Here is a 24,033-nt window from a genome sequence, read left to right as displayed (position 1 = left end):
ATAATTTTCTTCTTGTCTGCGTTGTTCGGACTTTTCGCTTTCGCGCCTCGCATTATTTACTGTAATTGATTCATCCCCCCTCCATCACGTTACCCTTTCGTTCCATTTCAGCGCTTTTGGCCTCAATAAGGAATTGTATTATACTAACATACTAACTCTATCTGATGTGCCCCCTGAAAAGCAATGGGAATCAGAATCGTACCATAGCTGGGACGTTAATTCAAAGGTGTGTCTCCTTCGATAGCTAAAGGGAAGCTGAAGACGTTCGAAGGGTCGAATTTCTTCTTGAGAGCCTGCAGGCGCGCATAATGAGAACCATAATACAAGTCCTGCCCTAGGAAACAATTATCGATTAATGGTGGTACAACGGACAACGACCAGACTTACAGTCATCGAGGCGATTGTCAGGATAGTTGATATATGCACTGAATCATATTCGTAAACCCACGAACGCGGCAAGCAGGGAAGCCTTACCCATAATGCCATTCCCTGGGGCTGTTGGAAATTATGACATCCGTTATACCTAGAACATGCCATAATTAAGAATGGATGATAATCAAATCACAAGTAAAATTTACTATTTAGAAAGGCAAAACCGTCTTTCGGATAAGGCGGCACCACAGAAGTGGCATACAGCTGTATATTGAACAGCTTATTCCGATGCGCAAAGGCAGTCTGATCGACCGGAACCGTGTTAATCGCCGAATTGCTCCCTCCGTAAAGTTCAATCTCTACAAACCAGAACTACGTATGGAGTCCTCATCTGTATAAAAAAAAATACAGCCAGGACTTGGAGCACGTACCACATCCGTGGTACGGAACCCAGCAGTATCGAGATACGACATGAGGGCGTCAACAGCCACCTTGCTCAAGGGGGAATCCTCGGGAGTCAACAAAGATTTAGCATAGAATGTATCGTTGATTGGCGCCTGAGTGCTGGTATTCAATGTGCCATATGTCAATGCCGCTACAGTTTCTATCCAATTGCCTTGCGTGATGGTAGTCAATCCTGGCGGGACAAGGGCATCCAAGTACGGCTTGATGGTCTTGGTGAATGAGTCGTGCGAACCAAAGTAAGCGCCGTCCAGCGTGATGCTCAAGTTTCCTGCTATGTTACCCCGAAGTAGGCGTAATTCGATGCCTAATGTACTGGGTATGCCGCTCTGGACATAGCCTTGGAGCGATGTTAAGAACGTTGAAGCCTCGGCGACAGAGACGTTCCAGTCATACACAAAGTAGGTGCCCTCTTCAGGAACAGCAACGGTACTGAACTCATAGTAAGTCACAATACCGAAAGAAGAGGCAGACCCTCTGATCCCCTAGTCAATGTTTGAGTTTAGCATCCTATGTTTTTCGAGCGACGTCCATACTTGCCCAGAACAACTCCGGATTGTTGTCTTCAGAGACGGTCGTAATAGTTCTGTTGGCTAGTACCAACTGAGCAGAGACGATGTGGTCAAGTGTGAGCCCCCATTGCCTCGAGACGAAACCCCACGATCCATACGCTAAGCGAAAATTCTAAAGCGATCAAGGAAAACGATCGAAAAGTATTTGTTTACCTGCGTGCCCTCCAAGGCCAACTGTACTACAATGGCCATGAGGAATTGCTCTTCCACGATCGTTCAGCATGAGAGCTATGTCTCCTAGACGAAGACCAGGCTGGATAGTCGCCAGGTTGGTGGACGAGTCAAGAGTCAGGTTTGAAAAATTGCTCATATCCACGACAAGGGAACCGTTTTTCCCGCCAAGGCCATTGGCGATGTAACTGTGCTATGGGACGATCGCAACGTATCTTTGCTTCTACTCCATAAAAGCTCACCCCTCCGCTTCGAGAAACTACGCGAATATTTTGCTCTGCGCCAGCTACGATGGTAGTCGAAACTTGTTCTGCGTTTTTGGGGTATGCTATGGCGATTGGTCCAATGATAAAACGACCGTTGTCTGTGCAAGCATAGAATCCTGTACAACTCAGGAAGCAGACAAGAGGAGCTTACAAGCTTGCGCAGCCTGGGAGTAGCCGTTGTCATCAGGGAACAGCGCGTATACATTTCCTGCAGCCAACGTCTTCCGAAGTCTACCGATGTCATGAGCCATAATGAGGCTGAGAGCCGGTAAGCTCAGTATAAGAACAGCTCTCCACATCATCGCGATGCCTGAGAAGTTCACTGAGCGTTATATAGGTAGCAAGTACCTGGGAAAGCGTAATGATAGCGTCATGTGCAATGTTTGAATGATGGGCAGTCGGATACTAGTAGGAACGAGGTTAACTTTCCGGCACTTTGCTCTGGCATCCCTATCCACGTGAACTCTGGTGATTTCCACTTGATTTTGTGAGAGATCATAAGCCGTGAATACGACGGGCAATACATACTCACAGCGAATCTTCATATACAGAGTAACATCATGTAAGATGTACCTCCGCATTCGGCGGTCCCGTAAGTCAGTCTCAGAGGTATCATCAAAGTCATCCTATTAATATTGTTCGTTCATCGATACGCTAAGCAAGCCGTTAAGGATTTTTAGGTATGCTATTATCTGTTGACAGTATATTCAGAGATTCCGAGTCCGAGAAGTGATTTGCATCAATGGTAGCAAACCGCACCCATGTCAAGATCAGCAGGGCCCAGCTCTTCAACGAAATGCAAACCTGAATGTCTCCAGTCGAGTGTCTTCTCGGATCTACAGGTATGAACCAGTTGGCCCCCTCAGTCATGCGGAAAGTCCCACTAGCAAACGTCGGGGTGGGCTCGCACATGATGGCCCTCCGTGCGTTGAGAGTCCACATCATACTGACTGCATATAATTTGGGAAGTGCCTGTATGAAGGCGCTGGATATGCCTTTATCGAAAGGACCCGGAAGGTAGGTAAAAATCAGGTTGAGCATCGTACTGATGAGACAACATAATCAGTATCAAGTCTTTGAAGAAAAACGAGAAGGGTACCATATAACAGCCGGCGTAGCGGTCTGAAATGTGAGTCGAATTAAGGCATTGATGATGCCGACAGTTCTGAAAACTTCGAATGAGCGAAAAGCGATACTTGGGCAGTCCGGCGGCCGTACTGAGGCAGAACACGTTTTCTTGTTTTGAGGAGAAAATAAGCAGTGACGCCAGCGAGCATAATGTCGCTAGCTGAAGAGAACGATGGGTGTTAGTGACAGAGACACTGAAAGGCAATCTTACACACCGAAGACCGTTCCATAGTGTGCTGCAACTAGATGAATTATAAGGATTCTTCAGTTGCGATACGGAAGCATCAGCACTTACGCCAGTGTCCCAGCTTCAGATCAGAACGCGCAATATCGTACGTCTAATCCATAAGGTCTTGTCAATAGAAGGCGAGAGACAGATTCACGATGGAACATACCGCAACAGCAACCGATCCCACGGAGAACAGATACAAGACCAATATAGGCGTAACTACCCACCACCTCATGGACACCACATATAGACGGTAGCAAAAGTAGGATTGCACATAAAGGGAGATAAGCGATACCATCAAAGGGTTCCCTAGACGTGGAAGGTCGGTTAAAGAAAGAAAAGGCGGTGAGGCGGGTTGCACATGCCTACTTGATACCAGACAAAGAACCGCATGTTGAGAGCACTTTGCATGTCGTAGAAGTAGATTATTTGCTGTGTCCATACAATGACACTACCTGAGTGTCAGTCAGTGCTCGAATTGAGAATGTGTATACTGACAATGCCTAGCAAGCCTGCATTAATGCATCAAGTCAATATATGGCAAACAAGCGCACCTGAACAGACTTGAGTGTGGTGATAATCGCGAGAATTGCGACAGATAAGGTGAATTTGTATCCGTCAGTAGAGCCGTACCAAACGAAATAATTCATGAACTGTATTATTCAAGTATAAAGTCGTGGCTCGTCAACCATTAAGAACGACTGACTTGAGCAAAAAGAACCCCTTGGAGAAGCATATCTATACACATTCCAACGAACTATGTAATGATACTTTGGTGAATGGCTTTAAGCAACAGGGAACATGACTTACCCAAGGACCTAGAGAATACACCACTGCCTCGTGACTGGGACGGGTCAATGTGGGACTAGGTCTGCTCATACCGGGGAACCTCAGGTCGTCTTTTGGGTGAAAGGTATCTGTTTATATGCGCAATGAACCCGTGAACGGAACACGGGTCCATGCACATGCCTACCTGAGAGAAAGAATTTTTAGAAGGCGATCAGATTTGCATGGTTGTTGCAACAAGGAGGTGTAAGTGGGGTCATAGGTATCCATGGCGTTCGGTGCTGCGCTTTGTTACAAGCACGGACCGGATGTTAAGCTAGTATGGTTTTCCCATTAGTCAAAAGGCAGCTTTGTGCAGAGTGATTACTACTCACTGGTCTGAAGGTCAAGCTTGTCCGACGCTTCGGAGAGAGATGAGTCACACGCTGTATCCTGATAAACGAAGAAGGACAATATATTCACAGTCAATGTGCTATAGACAACACACTGATCAGCGTAAGGCGTCCGTTGTACAATATGACTGTAAGGAGGGTCAGGCGGACTGCGCAATGGAAACAAGCATTAGCATACCAGATAATCATCCCGGACATAGTTTAAGCGTTGTTATGGACAAAGAGGGCATGGGCATCGCATTCTATATATAGGTCTGCTGGAAAAAGGTGCGACGCCCTTCTGATCCTTCGCCAGAACCAAGGTTTGCATTTTTTCACAGCATGCAAGTTCTTCTGACGGTGATGAAGTCGGAGGATATAGAACGCTCCTCCAATGGCTGTAGTGAAGCCTGTTCTCAGTACAATAGTTTCAAGATCTCCCTGCAAGGCCGTTGGGGTGAGAACGACACGTTCGACTGGGTATTCGAGTGAATGCAGATCTGTTGATGAAAAGTCTGGGGCTCCGATATACAGGGCAGGTATATTTGAAACTGTACAAGTTGCGCAGCTAGGCAGCTCACGACTGCGCCGCAACACTTTCCTCTCTTCCTTTTGCACATCCATGATCTTTCCAGTCATCTGTGAGAAGGACAATGCTCACCATTCTAATCGTCCTGTCCCCTTCGACGTCCATTTTTCCACGTATTGTTCGTGAATCCTGGGACAACAATGGCCGCACTGAGCGCGGTATTTCCACAACGATTTCGCCTCGTAGCAGCATATAGTCGACGGGCAGAATGAAACGGATTCGACGACATTGCCTCACTCTGTGACAGTGAAATGTCAAGCCACAATGCCCGGCTACTGCCGACTTGATCTCATGGCTAGGCACTCTTCTTTTCGCTTCTCTTCCACGGTCGTCAACGTTGTCCTTGTGCTGTCCAACTCTTGCCTTTTCTCTCCTCAAAACTTGCAATGGCATCTCGTCTTTTCACCGTCTTTGCCACGGCATCTGCTCTCTTCGGAGCTGTGTTTGCTGATTTGCAAGTCACCGCGCCCAGTTCCGATATCTGGTGGGGTCAGTTGGCCGTTTTTCTTGGCAGTTGTGTGTCTCTGATTTTTTTTTTTCTTGTTTTATTCAGTTGCACAGTCGACAAATGTCATCGCATGGACCTGCAATGACTCCCCGTATTCCGAATTTACCATTCTGTGCGTCGTTTGACTCTGATCGTTCGATGTGGTGGAGTTTGATTGGCTGTCTAGGATCACGAACTCGGACTCGAGCATTCTTACTTCCGCTTTAGCTATGTAGGCATTTTTCGCTCATTGAAGACTTTCCCACCTCATGTCTTTTCACAGCGTGGCTATCGAGCAGAATTATGATTGCTCAAAGATCCTGACTCCAGAACAAGTCAACATGCCCGCTGCTACTGGATACACTCTCCAGCTTGCGAATCCTCTTAACAGCAGTCAAGTGAGTTTACTAAATTGACCTTTTGTGTTTGAAGCTGGTCTCACAGCTACTGATAGGTATACGCTGCGTCGGACTTATTCGAAATCAAGGCTCTGGGATCTGCATACCCATCTTCTTCTGCAGCTGTCGAAAGCGCTACCGGTTCCCTCGCCTCTGCCTCTGCCTCTGCGGCTTCTGCTTCCGCTTCTGCGTCTGCTTCAGGCAACGCCGGATCCGCCTTGAAGACGTCCTTTGGATTTGGCTTGGGTGCCATTGGTGCCATTCTTGGCTTGGTGACAGTATAGAGTCTTGGCCACAGACAGTTTCGGGCTGGACACTTTCTAATGACATTATACCACCTTTCAGCTGCTGCAACGTGTTTTATGCCTGTCTCTTGATTCCCGCTCCTTATTTCCCCGTAGGTATCTACCTGTGCCCGGTGACATTCATAGTACCTGCTTCATATATATCCGCTCAATTTACCCCCAGTTGACGTATACATGCCAACGTTGTATCTCATTTGGACATCTACCAGCCCTATTTTAAATACCAGATAGGGTGATTACCATAGTTTCCTCGTGGAACAAATTGATTTTTCCCATCAAGGATTCATCTGATCATTGGTTTGTTGGAGAGGTTACTTTACTGATGGTGGTTTGTTAGACAGCTATGTGAACTTGTACGATTTGTTCAACGTAACCCTCTTTTAAAGGAAATGCATACTGACTTGTTCCAAGGCTAATGTATGCTCCTAGCACTGCCTATCTATCCCTCCAGACTGCGTGCGCTGGGGGGCTATGTCCAAAGATGATAAGAAAAACATAGCAATGTCGTCATCGCGAGTGCGAGTGCGAATCCGAGTTCGAGTGCGAGTGCGAGTACGAGTGCACGCCGCTATATCAGTGGGCATGTTCCAAGGGCCTCTATCATATTCTTCTCTCCTCGCCTTCTCTTTCCCACAATGGCCGACGACACTACAAGCTTCCAACTTTACCGGTGCGTCCTTTTTTTTTGTCCTAATTTTCTCTCACTCACAAAGACTCCTTTCACAGCTACACACCCAGCGCTATTGCGGCTGGTATATTTGCTGTCATATTCTTTGTATCTACTATATTCCAGACTTGGAGGACGTTCAGAACTCGATCCTGGTATTTTTCTGCCATGATCGTTGGTGGACTCAGTTGAGTTGACCTCTTCACTGATTCATCCTGGCGTTGCTAACATTGCAACAGTGGAAACTGTAGGATACATTGGCCGAGTCATGTCGCACCACAATCCCAAAGCTCTTGGTCCATATATTATGCAGTCGCTTCTCCTTTTGGTAGCTCCCGCTTTATTCGTGCGTTTCTCGTGGTTTAAAAACTAACTGAATGGACATCTGACGCTGTCTTCCACAAGGCTGCCACTATATACGTCGTATTGGGGAGGATAATACGCGCGCTTCATGCCGAGCGGTTTTCTATTATACGTCTCAATTGGCTCACCAGGTTCTTCGTTATTGGTGACGTCTTCAGCTTCTTTTTGCAATGCGGAGGTCAGTCCACTTCCCCTTCCTCTCCTGGAGAACTAACACTGACGCTGCACAGGTGGAGGCCTCATGACGTCTTCCAGCAGCGTGAAGCTTGGTCAGCACGTCGTCGTCGGGGGACTGGTCTTCCAGGTAGTATGGTTCGGAGGCTTCATCTTCGCGGCTGGCGTCTTCCACCATCGTATGCGAGTGGTCCCCACCGTAACGGAAAAGATGAACTGGAAACAGCTCATGTATGTCCTCTATGCTGCGAGCACCATGATCTTGGTACGATCGGTATTCCGAGTCGTAGAATTCGCACAGGGAAACGACGGGTACCTCATGCGGAGGGAAGTGGTGAGTTCTTCACTGACTGTTCATGTGAAAAGTGACTCTGACCGGGTCATAGTGGATGTACATTTTCGATGCCGTTCTTATGACTGCGGTTATGACCCTTTTCAACATCTACCATCCTAGTTCATATCTGCAAGCCGACGGGCAGTATATGATGGGGGAACGCGAGGAGCAAACCACGCGTGACGAAGAGTATGCGACTACAGTTCCAATTCACCCCTATTCGGACCCGCGGAGAGCATACTAATCTACAGTTATGAAAGAGGACTGTAGATATCGGACGTTGTATAGCTGCTATTCATGCTCCTTAGAAAATTCAGCGATAGATTGCAGACAAGGAATGTATTCTGAGCATATATAATTCCCTCCTGCCCTAGTCAAACCAATCTTGCCGTGGCAGGAAAGAAAGTGAGTACGAAGAAGCGGTAACATAATGATGCATTAGTTTGAGATTTAGCAGGTCGAATGAACTCGGTGCGCTAATGCACCCCGATATTACGGTGGAAGGGGAATGTCAATGTCTTGACACAGCAGCGGTAGATATCCCTGGCACCGCTAAATCACGTTGCGGGGTAGTGGCCTAGAAACACTCTATGCCTGTCCTCGTACATTTCTTGCACATAGGAAAGTCCTCGTCGCACTTGATTTCAACGGTTCAGTCAGCGGTAATGCATGCGTGTTGCTCTTGCTTATCTATGCTTTCAACTCCAAGAAGAAACGCTGCACTTTTGGTATGAACAACAGTGCTGTCGCCGTGCTATTCCGAGTCCGAATCCGAGTCCGAGTCCGCGTCGTAGTCATATTTCTGGACGCGTTCTGTACATCATTATCACTTTCCCTTACACTCTTTTAGTCCTGGTGGCTTGTCTGTATCATGACCGACTCAGATACCGACTCTACCTTCACCGGCTTCCAGCTTTATCGGTACCTGCGCATCCTCTTCGCGCGTAGCAATCGAGCTAATACTCGTATGGTTCTCCTACAGTTACACGCCCAGTGCCTCCGAAGCCGGTTTATTCGCAATGCTTTTCTTTACTTCTAGCATATTTCAGGCTTGGAAAAATTTCAGGAGCCGATCCTGGTATTTCTCTGCCATGATCGTCGGTGGCTTGAGTCGAGTCGATCTGTAGCTACTTCGTCACCCATCACTGACACATTTTTAGTGGAAGGCGCTGGCTACATTGCTCGAGTCTTGTCGCACAATAACCCCGAAGCGCTGGGGCCCTATATTGTGCAATCCATTCTTCTTTTAGTTGCTCCCGCTCTGTATGTGCGTCTTTCTCGCCTTCCAATTTCACTGGATACAATTACAATTCTTCCGAAGGCGGCGGCTATCCACATCGTACTCGGACGGCTAATGCGCAAGGTCCATGGCGAACAATTCTCTCTCATACGTATCAATTGGCTCACCAAAATTTTCGTCACCGGGGACATCCTGAGTTTTCTTATACAGTCCAGTGGTGAGTTTTTTCTTGGCCTTCATGGTGAACGAAAACCGTTATTTCACAGGCGGGGGCCTCCTTGCGAGCGCCAAGTCTCAAAGCAGCGTCAGTCTTGGCCAGAACATCATCATTGTCGGACTGGTCGTCCAAATACTCTGGTTTGGAGGGTTCATTTTCGTGGCCGTCGTCTTTCATTATCGTATGCGGGTAATGCCTACCATCGTTGAAAGAAAAAGCTGGAGATCCTTTATGTATGTCCTCTATGCAGCAAGCACCATGATCATGGTGCGATCGGTATTCCGGGTCATAGAATTCGCACAAGGAAACGATGGTTACCTTATGAGGAGTGAAATAGTCAGCACGTTTCTCGTTTCTCGATCTGCATATTTGTTCTGAATAGATAATAGTGGCTTTATGTTTTCGATTCAGTTCTTATGGCTGGGGTCATCACCCTGTTCAACATCCACCATCCCAGCAAGTACTTGCGAAAAGATGGGGAGTATAGAATGGGATGGAACCGTGAAGAGCATGCAACCATTGCACAGCACTACTTGGATGAGCGAGAACACATATATGCTTAGGACCTCTACATATCTTGTAACGAGACCTTTTCATCTTCTAAATGGTATAGAGTTGTGGTGTATATATATACAGAAATACTATCTTTCGGTGGCACGGTGAAAAGTAGGAAAAGTCTGTCCTATAACCATCTCCTGCGTTGATGGCCCATTGAACCAATTCAGAAAATCTACGCTTGTAAAATCAACAGCCTGGCTATCATGCACTTGATCCAACTGACTCGAGAGCCATCCTAACCATGGTGCCCATTGTGTGTCAAGCATAGAGACGATCCTCGCAACCTCATTACCCCATTGCTTCTTTACCCACCACGGGCCATCCTTAGCGACGCGGTTCATCATAGCACAGTAGTGCGCCAATATGATGAGTGCACGGGGTCTCTCCTCTGCCAATAAACGAAAGAACGTAGTGGGCATCATATACCACCATACACACATCCATCTATTGAATGGGGCTGTCCATGCTAGCTCCAGCCAATATATCGAATCCTCATAGGCAGTGCGCACCGACACGTCGGACAACTCGTCAACGTCTGGAACCGGGTCCGTGGTGCTCAGGATTGTAGACAAGGATAATGGAAACTGTTCCTCCACATGCGTGGGTTGAAGAGACGGTGCCAAAGCAGACAAGAACAGACGCAGAACATTGTCCTGGAGCTGCGTCCGGTTCTTTGCAATGTTACGGCGGATTGCGTGGATGGTGGTATACCAATCGCCAGAGCGTGGGAATACTTCAGCTGATGCAGCAAATTCATATCGTGCGACGAGAGACAGTGCGATAAGGACTGCGTTTATGTCTGCAGACTCCTGCATGTCGGCCGTGTGTAGGTCAAATTTCGCCTGGTGATAAAAAGAGCTTGCAGCTGTGGCATACCGTTCCACGAAAGGGGACGTTGAATCGACACGGTGAATGTGAAGAGCGGAAAAAGCGAGAATGGCATGAAGGAGACACTGATTTTGGGGGACAAAGGCCATTTTGGGAACGATGTTTCTCCAGACTCGCGACGCGTCGGGATCTGAAGAGAGTGAATGAGAAGCTGATGTAGCGTAGTGGTGCATTAATTCCAGTTTCAAAAGGTCGGATGGACCTGGGCCAGTCCACTTGGATACTGTTAAGGGGGAACCTTCTTTCAAAAAACTTGACTCTTTGGCGACCGTGGATCGTTCCAATGCTGTTGATTCGTGCGTTGTGCTAGTATTATTCCAGGCGCATTCCATCCCTCTCCTGGTGCAGTTCTTGCATACAGGAAGCCCTTCGTCGCACTCAAAATCGCTTCAACCATCACCGCGGGCTAGCCAAGAGCTGGCGGAATACATACCTTGACTTTGCGCTGCTTGCACGTTTTGCAGCCACTTCTCGTCTTGTGGTGTGGGCGAATCGGTGCCATGTCGTATCAATGTTCTGTTTTTGTGCTATTCCTCGGTGGAGCTCGAGTGAGCAGCAGAGGATGATGAGAAAGCGACTGGTATGGTCGATAGGATTCCAACGTTGGTGAATATGTCTGAGGTCATTACCATATATAGTTTCTGCAAGGACAGCCATCCAACTGAGAACAGACTCGGATAAGTTGCTTTGTTCTTGGAATCAGACGGAATTTGAAGAGTCAGCCTCGACGATAGGTAGAAAAAGATGCTTATTTCATACCTCAAACTATACGCAGGGGGTAGGTCGCAATGCTGGGATGTTGAATGTTTGCGCTTATTCGTCTTTTCAACACCAATATGCTCGAGATCGAAAGGGAGGCCTACTCTTTTTTCTCTTGTATAGGGCCGACATCGCGATTGGCGTAGGGCCACGGTCATCTTCCGATGCAAAGGGAACACTGCAGGAATTTTCAAGTCAAATGGGTAGGTCAGTGTGCATCAGCCTCAGCGGCTGAGGTCCCAATCGGCAATACTACCATTGGCGACTTTGTTGTCGTTATTCTGCGTCCTCTTCTCGGACATTTAAGAAAACTATTCGACACCAGAGCGCTTGTCCCACTTCGTAAGCCGCATCACCACGCCATCTTCTCCCTTTAACGTTAGCAATCGACACCGGGGATAGATATTCGGTGCCAACACAAGGATGCGTAGCATTTTGCAATGTAACGGATACATAAAGCATACAAAGGGATAATTAAATGTGCTATATAAATCAAAGCACTAAATGGATGGCATTGAAACGTACACAAATTCCGCATTCCATTAATAAATAGCGGGAGACCCTATTCTTTAATAAGCTTCCTTCCGCTTGCGATAACTACCAAAGACGCCACAGGCGCTGGCGCAAAACCCGAGAAGGAGCGCGACGAGGGCGCCGAGCGTTAGCCAGCATGCGTTTCCATACTGGGCATAGATGGCTTGGTCATGGAAATGGCTGCGAGCGATGCCAAAGAGGACCATGTCTATGACCCATGCGACAAGGGTCACGAGGGTGGCCAGAGCCGCGAGGAGAGACATGAGGACGGTCCCTGCGCGATGATAACCCGCGCCGTATAGACCAAAGAGGAATGCGAGACCAGCAAGGCCGGCAGCTGGACATTAGTCAATGAAAGCCTGTATGACATTGAAAATTTTTACCTATTGGATGGAGGATGAGAGTTTTCGTTAGATTATAAATAATGTTCGTATCTAGACTGCTAGAACTAGACAAGAATCAGTATGTGCGAGTAAACGTGGGTTGGATAGCAACGCACTTGAAGCCGGCCGTCGTAAAGTTGTAGCCAATCCCAGTGGACGAGCCAGTGTATCCAAATACACCAAAACGCGTCACTGAGCTGCCCACACCGACCTGGAGGAAATATATAGAGTTCCAGGTTGGTACAGACACGGAAACCTGGAGACAAGAAACGCGTAAGAACAGGGAAATGGTGAAAATGATGAACACTCACGAACACTAACAGAACAGTAGCAGAAAAGCAGCAGAAAAGGCCAGGAATGGCAGCAGAGGCAGGCATGATATAATTCGTGTCGTGGGGGGTCGTGAAGAAGAGGAGTATGGGTGGGAGAGATGGAGGTTATCAGGAAAACCAAGCATGACGTCACTATCACCGCCATGGTGCTCTGCGCTTACCAGTGCTCCACTAGTACTGTACTTGCACCACTTTCGTTTGCTGCGCAGTACATGAAATCACTGTTCGGCAAATCTTGTGGGTAAGTCCTACGTGCACGTTGTCGACTGCAAACATGGAACACCATCATCAGTTTTCCAATCTCTACTAAATCTCCTGTTCCTGGTGTATACACAACAAAAAATAGATAATTACTCCCAGCAGGATGGGAAAACAGCTCGCATCGAATCGAGGAATATCCGAGATTGCGCTTAACAAACCATTCCATACGACTATTAGTGTCGGACGTTCAATGGATACGCGAAAATGTCGAGTGTCATATTTTTCTCCTTTCCGTCCAATGCAGACTGGAAGCAGAGTTACGATCCTTACTATTATCTTGCGGATAGGGTGATCTATAATGCTTAGTTGTCAAGTGCCCGTTTTAAATGCTATTCATCCTCCCCTGGTTGCTTCTATCATACGATGAACTTAAAAAACTTGGAATCAAATCATCACAGGCAACTCCCACCACGATTTCCCCCCAATTGCCATGGACGGACCTCGCATTTGCGACTAACGGTGTCGCTTCGAAGCGATATTAACTTCGTCGACGCGTCTGGAGGCCCTAGAATGTCAGGTACACGAAGCTTAATCTCTCTGAAGCCCCGTAAATTACATTAAGGATGCAAAAAAATCTGTGTCTTGGATTCGTCGTATGATACCTATTCGAAGCAACGATACTTTTGTATACCCTTCACACATAACGGCCCGCGCACAAATGTAAAGAGTAGTAGTAGAGAAACCAGATAAGCATTGAGTAGTTTGTACAACATCGATAATTTGCGATCCTACCTGCACTATACTAAGAGATGTATGTCCCTGGTAGTGGAAAAACTTGGGGTCTCGTTCAATGTTTATTAGTAACAAAAACAGAGAAAAATAAAGAATCAAGAATTCTCAGGTCGAGCTGAGGTCTGAAAAATTGGGATATGCGACTTACGCTAGCAACACCCACGGAATCCCCTAGTAAAAGGCGAGGGGATTGTCTGCTTGAGCGTTGCTAAGTCGCTAGGTATCAATGCTTACTTTAGGTAATCATCCAAACAGTTTTGTATTTTGTTCAGCTCACTGGGAAGTGGATATATAAGGAAGGAAGCCAAGATTTTTTCTTCGCCTCAACCGTGTCGACGGAATGCCATATCCTTTTCTCCCCTACTTACCCACTGTTGAAAGAGTCCATTGTGTGGTGCGGAATCCTCCCGTTTCTTTTCTATCCATTTCGTCGACCTCTTTGTAGATTTTCTAGCGTTCTTTTTTCCCTCCGACATCGCTCTCTTTTCACTTTGGCGTCCTTCCTCTTTTCTTTCACGGAAGGTCGTCCATTCACCAGAGCAATAGTAATTCCATCGTTCCATTTCATAAAGTCACAACTGGGTTTGCACCATGAGGACACGCATCGCACGAGGGACACATGTACGCACCCCATGTAATCCAAGTGTAAGCTGTATTTCATTCTCTTGCTTCAATATATCGTCCTTCCTCTTATCTCACTTGATCATTCGAATACTGCTCCTCAACACTCTGGACGGCGTTATATGACCTACACGCGCGTTCTCATTTTATGGGAGCTAAATTGATTCATGACCACGGTCGCCCGTATTGTTTTCATATCTCATATTGAGTAGGGGATGTTGAAGATCTGTAGGGATACATTGCATTGTGATAGCTACTGCTGAATCATAAATGTGCTTCTCCAATGTCGACGGATTCGATATCCACGCCCTCCTTGAACCAGCGGACCTCAGGTGCGATGGGTACGTCGTTGCCGCTCATCATACGTTTCCTCATGAGGCCCGACTCGTCGAATGTCCAATCCTGCAGTGTCTGTCAGTAAATGGTTGCTGCATAGATGATGAGGACCTACTTCAAGTCCATATGTCCTGAACCACTGGCCCGTCGCATCCGGTTTCTCATTCCATTCGCAGAAAAACTAAAGCTAAGGATGAGTGACACGGAGGGAGTTGGAGCAGAAGAGACAGATACTTGGACAGCAATCTTGTTGTCCATGAAAGCGAACAACTCTTTCCTTAGCCTGAAACAGATTGAGATGATTCCAGTGCACGCCAAGCACTTTCTTACACATAATGGTGTTCCTTTTCCCATTTTGCCTGCAGAAACTTTTCTACTGCGGGCCTTCCTTGGAGAAAGCTGTCTCGGTTCCTCCAAATGGTATCGGGGGTGTAGGCGAGAGCAATCTTGGCAGGTGATCTGGTGTTCCAGAGATCCTGGGCGACCTTGACCTTTTTCAAGGCGGTCTGCAAGGTGAATGGAGGTCGAAGAGACATTGTTGAGTCACCATTCTCGTGACCACGACAATATTTATGTAGCGTTCTTGTAATACGCTACTAACGACTACCCAAAAGTACCATCTGCCGTACTCGGGTGCATTCCACGATTCTCGGGATAGCACAGCCCAAAACAGCCTTGCGCAGCATGCAGCACCAACGAAATCTTGGTATGGCAACCTGAGACAGCTGCGATTATCCCGTAACTATCCCTCGTTGCTGTCCTTAATTTTATTTACATTCTCTTCTCCTACTACCACCACCAGCCATGGAAAAAAACACCGTCACTTCCCAGCCTCGCTCAGAGGCAATGGATGTCTACCATGACTTCCGCCTCGACGAGGAAGCCAACACTCCGTGTCACCGTCATTGCCACATTGCCCGTCTTCGTCAGCTCCTTATCCCCGTGGTCCTCTCTTTTTTAGCCTTGGTTGGTGTCTTGGTGCTGTCGCCGTTCGACATTACGGGCGGACACTCGCTTTTCTCGCGTGCGCTGGACAACACCGGATCATCGACTGGCAGCAGTTCGTTTGTTGACAATAAGCGTGAGTCGGTTGCTTCTTTCCTTCCCTTCCTGGTGCCGTGCGACCAATCGTTCTGCGACAGTATACCTCATCGTTATATTCGTTGGTCTTCTCGTCGTAGTAATATTAGGTGTAAGCCTGCCTCCTGTTTTCCTTCATTATCCCACCTAATCCTGAGCTAGATATGCTTGAGTTTCTGGTGTTGCAAAGGTCACAAGTCCCGCCGCTTTCATCTGATTCCGATCGTCTGACAGACAGATCAGGGGCCTTTGAGAATCCATGTTGCTGTCCTTGTTATCTCTGCGCTTGCTGTGGTGGTCTTGGTGAGCTACGTTTCCATACCTAGGATCATTTGAATTCACCTCCCTTCAACAGCGTGCCTGGAGTGCATAGGTTGTGGTCTCTGTGCAGCGGGGGCCGAGGCTATATAATCATATACCCCTCCGTCTTCGTTATGGTATCATATCTTTTTCTCTTGGACATTTTGTGATGGACATCGACGCCTTTGATCTCATATCTATTCTTCAAGTTGCATCTCGATGTCCCAGGCCCTCAAGAACAAGTCTAAATAATCAATGACTGGTCGTAAATACATCAATGGGGTACAATTATGCGTGCAAGGGTATAGAACTAGATGCGAGACTTGAAAGAATAAGGTTCCACTAGAGGAGAACAAGAAGCAAAGCAGTGTGTCACGGTGCAATCATCAACGCTGTAGTACGGGGTTTCGCTACGACAGCTTTGTCAGCTATCAATCAAGGACAAGGAGTAGAACGACATACTTGTACTCGTTGATTGCTGAGCCAGCTTGTAGACTCAGGTCGAGACTTCGGTGGTACGGCAAGGTGGGAACGAGCTGTCTTCATGCCCATTGCATGCAACGAACTCATCATGAGATCTTGTTCTCGCCGGTATCGACGTGTCAATTCCTGCATTAGGTGCTGAAGAAGGCCCCGCCCGTCAGTACACCTCGACATGCCTCAAAAGGCAAATACTCACTTTTTGACGGGCAAGGTCCTCCTCTAGAATCTTAATCTGGGACCGGAAGCTTGCCTCAGCTTCTTCGAAAGTTGCCTAATAATAGAGGCATCAGCTTGAGTTTAGCTGATAAAGGGTACAATGTTAACCGAGGATGACCCTGCCTTGGAAGCGTGCTCTTCCTTGAAGAGCCTATCCTGTTCTTTGATAAATTGTCTGGCTTTCTGCAATTTCTCCTGTGAAGTCTTAAACGACTCTTTTAAGGTAACATTCTCCTCGTGCAGAGCCAGTAGACGAGACTTGATGTCATCCGGAAGATCCTTGCCAGATATCGACGCACGAAGGTCCCTGTATTTTCATCTCGTAAGTCACGTCAACGTCTCCCGTGGCGCTAAAAAAAGAACTCACCCAAAGTCACGTTCGCGCTGTAGCATCTTCTCCCTCTGGCCGATACCCTCACTCTGCAAAGTGACTTTCTCAAGCAGGAGCGCATTGACCTGCTCCAGCTGCATGCGGTTCTTATCGGAAAGCTCCTTATTCTGCTTCTGTAGCTGTTCCACGTCGGCTTCGAGCGCCACCTTGTCTTCGTTGACAGAGTCTCGTAGAGTCGCGAGTATGTCGAGTTGGTCCTTGTTCACAAGGGTGACTGAATAAGACCAATTTCAGTCAGATATCAAAGGTAGGTATGTAGGTAGATAAGTAGCAAGAGAAGAGGCGAAATGAGACTGACGATCAGACTTCGCAATAGTGAGCTCCCTACTCTGAGTCTCGAATTTGACTTCGAGCTCAGCGAACTCCTTACGCAAAGCATCCAGCTGCTCTACAGTTTCATTTAGTGTCTGACGAAGAGCGATGGCAGCCTCGGCACTATATCAAATGCAATCAATACAAGCCGAAGAGGGAAAGAAACAAGCAAGCAACTTACCCATCACCCATGGACTTGCCGCTCCGAATTTCTTCGAGATCTCTATGTAACATTAGCTTCTCGCGATGAGCAGCTAGATAATCGTTCTCATATCGAGCCTTCATCCGCGTAGCGTCCTCTAACAGGTTTTCGAGCACCAGAACCCGACTGGCATCCGCCTCGTTCTTCTTCACACCTTCCAGCTCCCGCTTCAACTTCCGTATCTGCAACTTCAAATCAGTCATCGTTGTCCCTGTAATTGCGTCGTCGAGTTCTCCTCCCAACCCCTGATCAACATCGTCTTGGCCTATGACAGTTCCCTGTAACTCAGCTTCTGCAAACGAGCTGTCAGATGTTTCTTTCCGCTCAGGTTTAGCAACAGGTCGGTGTGAAGACAGCTCCAGCTCCAGAACACGCTCCTGATATAAATCCAGCGTTTCCTGATCCTTTTCCCTCTCTTGTTCTTGTCTCTTGACCTTATCCTTGGTCTGTTCCAACTCAAACGCGAGTGTGTTGATCTCTTGGGCGCGCGCGGATACCTTCGCCTCTAATTCCGACACTTGGGTCTTATAAGAGTCTAAAAGGGGCTTATATGTGGAGGCTTTCCGATTCTCTTCCTCCAGCGACGCGTTCGTATTAATCAGATTGGCATTTTCACGTTCAAGATTCTACGTAGCAGAGTTATTTCCGAGACACAAAATGACTAGGAAGAATTACTGACCTTGAGTTGCAAACGAAGGTCTGCTCCCTCCTGCAGCTTCTTCTTGTATTTCTCCATGACATTTTCGGTCTTCCTTAACTTGTCCGATGCATGTTTGTACCTTTGAATATTATCAGCAAACGTCACCACGCTCTGGAAAATTTAAAAACGCACTCATCTACTTGATCCTTCAGCCGGTCTGATTCGTCCGCCCTTATTTGCAGCTCTTCCAGCTTCTTTGTGAGGTCAGTCACAAACGCGGTCAGCCTGTCGAGCTCTGTTTCTGCAACAGCCAGATTGTCTTCACTCTTTTGTCTTTACGTATGTTAATATAAAAAATTGGCAGTATCAAAAATATCACGTACAGCTCAGCACGAAGTCTGTCTATTTCAGCCTTCATCATACTATCTGCCTTGTCGTTACGTCGCGACTCCGCGTCATGTCTTGCTTCTCGCAGCCGTGTTTGCAGGTCATCCTTCTCGGAGACAACGTCGTCGTAGTTGGTTTGCAATATACGGTGCTCGTCAAGGAGAGTTTGGTACACCTTTTCTAGTGTTTCTTTTTCTGACAGGATTTGACTCCGTTCGGATTGAATTCGATAATAGTGATCGTCTCTGAGGAGATAGTAGTCGAGGAATAGATCAATGTGAAGGCGGAAACAACGCACTCAGTCATACTGGCCTCCGACCGCTCGTGGCCGTCGGGGCTGTTCGATATACGAGCCATCACCTACTCCCCTTGAGCGTTGCTCTTCATACCAACGGCTAACGCGCACCTGCTCAATAGCCTTCATAAGCGTATGCTGGTCCACCTCGCTCAAACCCTGTATCTTCTCAATGAACTCCTTGTTCCTCTCACACTGCACGCCAATTGCAATAGTCAACCGACACATAATCAGGATTGAGGTAACGTCGTGATCTTTGGCCATTGCCGAAAGATTAGGCACGTCGAGACTGCCCGTTGGTTTCTGTAGCACATCCGAGAAATACTGTGTTATTAAACGATACAATCGTTTCAGGGCGCCAAAGCGTAGAATCCAGTTCTCTGATAGTGCCGGCTGTCGTGAGGATTGCCGGAAGTAGTCGGCATCACTGTAGCATAGGGTAAATGGAAATTCTGTACGCAAGTAGAGCAATAGTAATCCACGTACACCAACGAGAGAATCTCGAACAAAGGCGCGCCATCACTGAGGTCGGCAGCGGTCGCGACTGGTCGAGACAAGGAGAAAGTAGCGAAAAAGTTGAAAAACGCATCGAGCTCTCTGTCTGTCCTTGCCGGCTCGGACATGGCAGTAAGAGATCAAGCTAGGTAGGAAGCACGCCGGGCGTTGGTGGTGACGTCGGAGGTAATGCCTGTTTGTGGTAATAATGCAGTACAGATTTTTCGAGCGAACTGGCCGTCCCAAAAAGGCAACATTCAATGCAAATCCACGCGCGTCGACTGCAAAGCGGAATCTAAGAGAACAGGATATGTACCTTGCTATTATATTTCAAGGGATAATAATATACATGAGCCAGTAGTACTGACAGGAAAAGATTGACAAATGAAGGGAAGAATTACAACACAGAAGAAACCGAACAAAGAGAGAGTTCCATCATGACCACAACCAGAATGTAGGCAGCATCAGCGCTGCCCACCATGCCAGTCGTTGTATGCCTGCCGTGGCACCACTCGACGCGGATGATGCACCCGTACCAGCCGCATGTACGATACTGACGCCAACTTGGTCGCTACAAATGTCCGACAATTCCAACACATCAGACCTCACCAATACCACCGCCTTCCCGCCTTTCGTGTATTCAACATCCAAGGTCCCTTCGCTCCCAACAACCCATTGGCTGCAATCAAAGACATCGAAGAAAGCTGTTTCGCTGTCATATGGTGTTTGGACTGCAATATTCGTCCCATTCTGCGCCGGTGATCCGATATTCGTGAGAATGGTGATAACAGGACCTTTCATGATAGCGATGCCGTGAGGTGACTGAGTGAGGATCTCTGTCTCTGATGTGAGCCAATCAGCCTCTGATATATTGGAAACAAGAAAATTTCGAGCGGCATTGAGTTTCTGGATGAGAGTATAGGCATATGTTTCCGCATATCCAGACGGCCAAAGGGGTTCTCGATTGTACGGATCACTATTTCCAGAGAAGGATTGCTCTTGACCATAGTATACAATGGGGATGCCATCGGACATGAATGTGAACGTCATGGCGTTGCTGGAAAATGTCATGCGTCAGATAGACTCTGGAGCCGATATGCATACGAGCCACTTACTACATGGTCTGCGGGTCCACGCTGAGGTTCGCCCACCGCGGGACATCCTGGTTCTCCAAAAAGTTGCCGAGCAGAGTTGTATCAGTAAATAATTGTTTGCTCTGCTGGACGACATCGGCAAGGGCGGTCACATTGAGGTCTCCAGGTATCTGGAATGCGGCTAGAAGTCCTGCTTGGAGAGGGTAATTGAGCACAGAATCGAGACCCTGAGGGCCCTGATATTGGGCGACGGGTTCCACATCAACGCCGCCATACACTTCGCCCATGCAAAATACACCTGGCGTGAAAAATAAGAATTTTGTTGGCCACATGAATCTTAATGATGGATCCATCATTTACCTGCACTACCGCAAAATTGCGGCCAAAATTGCATGTCGACATGCTTGGCGGCGTCGATTCGAAGGCCATCGACATCATATTCTTGGACGAAGTTCTTGATCCAGTCAATGTATCCTGACACCACCGCGGGATTAGTGGTGTTAAGGTCAGGCAGCGTGACCGTCTCATCACCGAGCCAGCAAAGTTGCTCGGACGTAGTGTTGCCCCAATCGATCGCACAGTAAGGATGGTAGTACGACGAGTCTTTGAACATATAACTGGAGTAGTCGGGGTTGGTAGACGTAGCCATCTGCTCACGACATGTAGGAGGGTCTGGAGAAATGAGTAGTTTACACTTACAACGTTGTTGACGACGACGTCGACCATCAAATACATATCCCTGGCATGCAAGTCAGAGATGAGTGCCTTGAGATCGTCTTGGGTGCCAAAGCGGTCATTGAGCTGGGTAATGTCGGCCATCCAATAGCCATGGTAGGGGTATCCATAGGCAGTTCTATCGCCTTGATAGTTTTGGTTTACTGGCGATATCCATACTGCAAGGCGGGTCAGGTCAGGTCAGGCCATGCGATGTAGACCGCGAATCTAGACTTACTTGCAGTGAAGCCCGCATTCTGGATGTAGTCAAGTTTATTTCGGATGCTGGAGGACGATTAGGGAAACGCGAGGTGAAGGATGGGATGACAGCGCACGTATTCCAGGTGCCTCCACAGTAGTCCTGGTCAGCGGGATTGCAGGCATCGAGATTAGCGCCGTCCGCAAGGGCAAAACGGTCAGTTATTAGTCTAGAAACGATGAAGAATTTGCTGGCAGGAAAAGACGAATATCACGTACTGGTATATGCTTCGTCCTCTCCACTGGTCGGCGGTAGCAGCGAAGGTATGGGGAAGGACAAGAGGAAGGAGAGTGAAAGGCCAGTGCAAACGCATTGAACAAAAGTTAAGGATCGTGTACAAAAGAGTGAATCCCAATAAATCGCGGAGCTACAGAGCAGAGAGCATGCCTGGCAACGAAAATGGGCCGGGCAAGGCAGACCGGGCACAAAATTTGGCTCGAGATCATCAAAGGGTCAGCTGTTCCTGATGGCCCCCGTATTTGGTAAGGGACTTGGCAGGTGCAGCAGATGCGAATTAGGAGACAAAGACCTAGACATGAGAGCCGGACAGAACAATTCTTGCCAGAATAAAGCAACCAGCCGCAGACGAGGATCAGGGAGGTGGAGCAATATTGCGTAATCGGGGATCATCATCAACTGTGCATCTAATCTTATCACTATGAATCAATTCGCCTCCTTTCAATTAAATGTACGTCTACCCTGATACGCAGTCGTAAAAATGAGGGGGAAAGCACCAGGAATCTGCGAACAACTTGCAAGTATCGCAGAACAAGGGCCTCCTGCCGCCTCCGCCGCCGCTTGTTAGTGGTTCCTTGAAGACATAGATTGACACTGATGTGTTCCAAGGCCATGGGTCGGCGCCGTCAATGTCCATCCGGCTATCATACGACGAAATATGTCAGCCGGCCAAGTCCATCCGAATTTCCACCGAACAAGTTCTCGAGTCATAAGCAACTTGTCGTAGCACAAACACTGTCCAACTCGACATAGGCTCAAGTCAGTGAGAGTTGTAGTGGGATGTCCTCGCATAAACCATGCACAGGCTTTCAAATTGTGGATACTGAAACCTGCATTAAACTCGTGTAAGATTGGCACTAGGTCGCTCTTAGGATTCATGACGCATACTTACGTGGACCACGGCCGCCTCGCAGGGATTAATACTCAAGACAATAAAGCGGGGCTATCTCATCGAAGCAGGAACCAAGAGCAACCATCAGGGAGTCCGGAAGCGGAGCACTCTACAGAGGAGTTTAACGAGTTGGTATTTCGCAAGGGTTTTTGCCGTTCTAACAGCCCCTCGAAAACAGAGCAGCATCGCTGAAGGCCAAAAAGAGCAAGTTCAAGCAGCGCGCCGACAATTGCAACGCTTAAATTTTCCATGGCAGGAGTGTCTCCCAGGTGCATATGTCAAAATTGAAGGCCATCGAACCTTTGGCGAAGCATCCAAGCGACCTTCGCTCCAGCCGTATATGGAAAGCGCAGTCCATCCCGCTGTCTCGTCCGACGACGAATTCACAGCTGTATGCCGAGGTCGTTTCTTCGTAAGTAGTTGCAAAGCAATGAATTCTTCTCGGTAGCAATATTAATGGGTGAAGCGAGTATAGTGAACGCCATGCAGACAAAGACCGAAGATATGGTGCCCCCCGAGGTTGCTCACCACCAGCGGCGGACCAAAGCGATTAGTATTGGTATGGGAGACGTGCTGAGAGCATCTGTAGAGTGTTAATGAAGGCGAGTGGTCTAACCAGGATGCCTAATGCTCCATCACCAGCTCTTATAGGTATTTTTATCAGGAGTAAGGCGGGCAGAATCGCCGTTTAGCAGCTCATCCCCGTGGTCATCGATGCACATGTTGCCAAGCATTGACCAAGGCCACCGACTTCATTTCCCGCCGATCAAAGATCTTTAGAGACGTCGTCGCTGTCGGGATGGAAAGAAACAATAGCCAAAGCCTTTCTGAGATACTGCATTCAGATGACTGAGGGAGTTACTGCGCACAAACTTGAACCGACTTGTCAGAAGAAGACAGACGTCCGATGTTTAATTAAAACCTCTAAGTCGACCTTCAGTTGTCAGAAACATTTCTCACCTCATTGCCAGTACGCTCTAGGGTACGTAGTCGCGAACACAACACCAGGCCGCAGAAAAGGCTTCAAGAACTATTCACCACCCCCCACTCTCTGTCGAGGGTTTCCTTTACTAGACCTAGACGGTAATAGCTTCGCATACATATGTCTCGTTGATCACCATTAGCATGATTGATTGGTTTAATTCAGGAAGTAGAAAACATCAGTACGTGAATCATAAAAACAGAGGACTTCTTACGCCAGTGGCAAACTCGCGGAGACAGCGCACGCCAATCGCAACATGCCGTGTGAAACGAAGTTGATTGCATGACGGTCTTACGGCGCTAAAACGTTCATGGCATGGGCCGGATGAGGAAAAAAAAAATCGCTGACTGTTCTTCGCCGAAACGCTTGCAAATCTGGTGTAGGATGACCATTTGAAAATGTTATGCCACTTTGGATACTGGACCCGCAAACTGAAAATCATCAGACCAGTGCCTTGATCTTCAATTTCGTGTGGAAAACTGGGCGATAATAACAGGTCGTGAAAATATGACTAGGATA

At 47.8% G+C, this 24,033-nt stretch overlaps 11 protein-coding genes across 11 annotated transcripts; 4 read left to right on the top strand and 7 right to left on the bottom strand.

Moving 5' to 3' along the window:
* Positions 1–79: 79 nt before the first annotated feature.
* On the bottom strand, positions 80–2,268 carry BT62DRAFT_925473 (glucooligosaccharide oxidase). Its single transcript, XM_043184820.1, has 9 exons — positions 1,995–2,268; positions 1,820–1,941; positions 1,560–1,770; positions 1,375–1,505; positions 804–1,319; positions 579–744; positions 475–523; positions 388–425; positions 80–334 (listed from the first exon to the last, which is right to left on the bottom strand). The coding sequence occupies exons 1-9, from the start codon at positions 2,143–2,145 to the stop codon at positions 216–218; spliced, it is 1,503 nt and encodes a 500-aa protein (XP_043046430.1). The 5' UTR covers positions 2,146–2,268; the 3' UTR covers positions 80–215.
* A 32-nt stretch (positions 2,269–2,300) lies between these two features.
* BT62DRAFT_35750 (uncharacterized protein) lies at positions 2,301–4,272 on the bottom strand. The gene is made up of 13 exons (XM_043180612.1): positions 4,174–4,272; positions 4,011–4,117; positions 3,907–3,957; positions 3,755–3,853; positions 3,699–3,703; positions 3,566–3,651; positions 3,367–3,509; positions 3,267–3,309; positions 3,187–3,213; positions 3,062–3,131; positions 2,943–3,008; positions 2,376–2,888; positions 2,301–2,321 (listed from the first exon to the last, which is right to left on the bottom strand). The coding sequence occupies exons 2-12, from the start codon at positions 4,077–4,079 to the stop codon at positions 2,510–2,512; spliced, it is 1,038 nt and encodes a 345-aa protein (XP_043046429.1). The 5' UTR covers positions 4,080–4,117; positions 4,174–4,272; the 3' UTR covers positions 2,301–2,321; positions 2,376–2,509.
* Positions 4,273–5,332: 1,060 nt separating this feature from the next.
* Positions 5,333–6,115, top strand: BT62DRAFT_915290 (uncharacterized protein; the record flags this gene model as incomplete). The annotated part of the gene is made up of 5 exons (XM_043183929.1): positions 5,333–5,435; positions 5,500–5,566; positions 5,621–5,665; positions 5,717–5,831; positions 5,888–6,115. 5 exons carry the CDS (start codon positions 5,333–5,335, stop codon positions 6,113–6,115), a joined length of 558 nt encoding a protein of 185 aa, XP_043046428.1.
* Positions 6,116–6,432: 317 nt separating this feature from the next.
* BT62DRAFT_35955 (putative RTM1-like protein) lies at positions 6,433–8,023 on the top strand. The gene is made up of 6 exons (XM_043180620.1): positions 6,433–6,806; positions 6,863–6,990; positions 7,043–7,149; positions 7,209–7,344; positions 7,397–7,674; positions 7,727–8,023. Exons 1-6 carry the CDS (start codon positions 6,772–6,774, stop codon positions 7,916–7,918), a joined length of 876 nt encoding a protein of 291 aa, XP_043046427.1. The 5' UTR covers positions 6,433–6,771; the 3' UTR covers positions 7,919–8,023.
* Positions 8,024–8,461: 438 nt separating this feature from the next.
* Positions 8,462–9,733, top strand: BT62DRAFT_35632 (RTA1-domain-containing protein). The gene is made up of 6 exons (XM_043180608.1): positions 8,462–8,595; positions 8,657–8,784; positions 8,835–8,941; positions 8,996–9,131; positions 9,181–9,467; positions 9,521–9,733. The coding sequence occupies exons 1-6, from the start codon at positions 8,546–8,548 to the stop codon at positions 9,692–9,694; spliced, it is 882 nt and encodes a 293-aa protein (XP_043046426.1). The 5' UTR covers positions 8,462–8,545; the 3' UTR covers positions 9,695–9,733.
* BT62DRAFT_989937 (uncharacterized protein) lies at positions 9,675–11,407 on the bottom strand. The gene is made up of 2 exons (XM_043190189.1): positions 11,011–11,407; positions 9,675–10,954 (listed from the first exon to the last, which is right to left on the bottom strand). The coding sequence occupies exons 1-2, from the start codon at positions 11,077–11,079 to the stop codon at positions 9,773–9,775; spliced, it is 1,251 nt and encodes a 416-aa protein (XP_043046425.1). The 5' UTR covers positions 11,080–11,407; the 3' UTR covers positions 9,675–9,772.
* A 326-nt stretch (positions 11,408–11,733) lies between these two features.
* On the bottom strand, positions 11,734–12,845 carry BT62DRAFT_1070631 (pali-domain-containing protein). The gene is made up of 4 exons (XM_043178681.1): positions 12,565–12,845; positions 12,370–12,509; positions 12,254–12,318; positions 11,734–12,207 (listed from the first exon to the last, which is right to left on the bottom strand). The coding sequence occupies exons 1-4, from the start codon at positions 12,628–12,630 to the stop codon at positions 11,906–11,908; spliced, it is 573 nt and encodes a 190-aa protein (XP_043046424.1). The 5' UTR covers positions 12,631–12,845; the 3' UTR covers positions 11,734–11,905.
* A 1,494-nt stretch (positions 12,846–14,339) lies between these two features.
* On the bottom strand, positions 14,340–15,205 carry BT62DRAFT_35442 (DUF1348-domain-containing protein). Its single transcript, XM_043180603.1, has 4 exons — positions 14,866–15,205; positions 14,770–14,818; positions 14,651–14,716; positions 14,340–14,601 (listed from the first exon to the last, which is right to left on the bottom strand). The coding sequence occupies exons 1-4, from the start codon at positions 15,069–15,071 to the stop codon at positions 14,464–14,466; spliced, it is 459 nt and encodes a 152-aa protein (XP_043046423.1). The 5' UTR covers positions 15,072–15,205; the 3' UTR covers positions 14,340–14,463.
* BT62DRAFT_35437 (uncharacterized protein) lies at positions 15,183–16,224 on the top strand. Its single transcript, XM_043180602.1, has 6 exons — positions 15,183–15,616; positions 15,678–15,727; positions 15,778–15,805; positions 15,859–15,918; positions 15,971–16,052; positions 16,125–16,224. Exons 1-5 carry the CDS (start codon positions 15,340–15,342, stop codon positions 16,024–16,026), a joined length of 471 nt encoding a protein of 156 aa, XP_043046422.1. The 5' UTR covers positions 15,183–15,339; the 3' UTR covers positions 16,027–16,052; positions 16,125–16,224.
* BT62DRAFT_925463 (HOOK-domain-containing protein) lies at positions 16,106–19,534 on the bottom strand. Its single transcript, XM_043184819.1, has 13 exons — positions 19,328–19,534; positions 18,953–19,268; positions 18,845–18,906; positions 18,543–18,791; positions 18,352–18,492; positions 18,199–18,298; positions 17,499–18,145; positions 17,304–17,440; positions 16,982–17,219; positions 16,723–16,921; positions 16,595–16,669; positions 16,378–16,536; positions 16,106–16,325 (listed from the first exon to the last, which is right to left on the bottom strand). The coding sequence occupies exons 1-13, from the start codon at positions 19,462–19,464 to the stop codon at positions 16,302–16,304; spliced, it is 2,484 nt and encodes an 827-aa protein (XP_043046421.1). The 5' UTR covers positions 19,465–19,534; the 3' UTR covers positions 16,106–16,301.
* Positions 19,535–19,771: 237 nt separating this feature from the next.
* On the bottom strand, positions 19,772–21,716 carry BT62DRAFT_915284 (glycoside hydrolase family 13 protein; the record flags this gene model as incomplete). The annotated part of the gene is made up of 7 exons (XM_043183928.1): positions 19,772–20,393; positions 20,452–20,728; positions 20,791–21,102; positions 21,126–21,323; positions 21,383–21,429; positions 21,480–21,572; positions 21,622–21,716. 7 exons carry the CDS (start codon positions 21,714–21,716, stop codon positions 19,772–19,774), a joined length of 1,644 nt encoding a protein of 547 aa, XP_043046420.1.
* Positions 21,717–24,033: the final 2,317 nt, after the last annotated feature.

Source organism: Guyanagaster necrorhizus (genome assembly GCF_019112545.1).
Source record: "Guyanagaster necrorhizus MCA 3950 unplaced genomic scaffold BT62scaffold_1, whole genome shotgun sequence".
Classification (NCBI taxonomy): Eukaryota; Fungi; Basidiomycota; class Agaricomycetes; order Agaricales; family Physalacriaceae; genus Guyanagaster; species Guyanagaster necrorhizus.
Note: the sequence above shows the minus strand (reverse complement) of the source record. Positions and strands in the feature narration are given on the sequence as shown.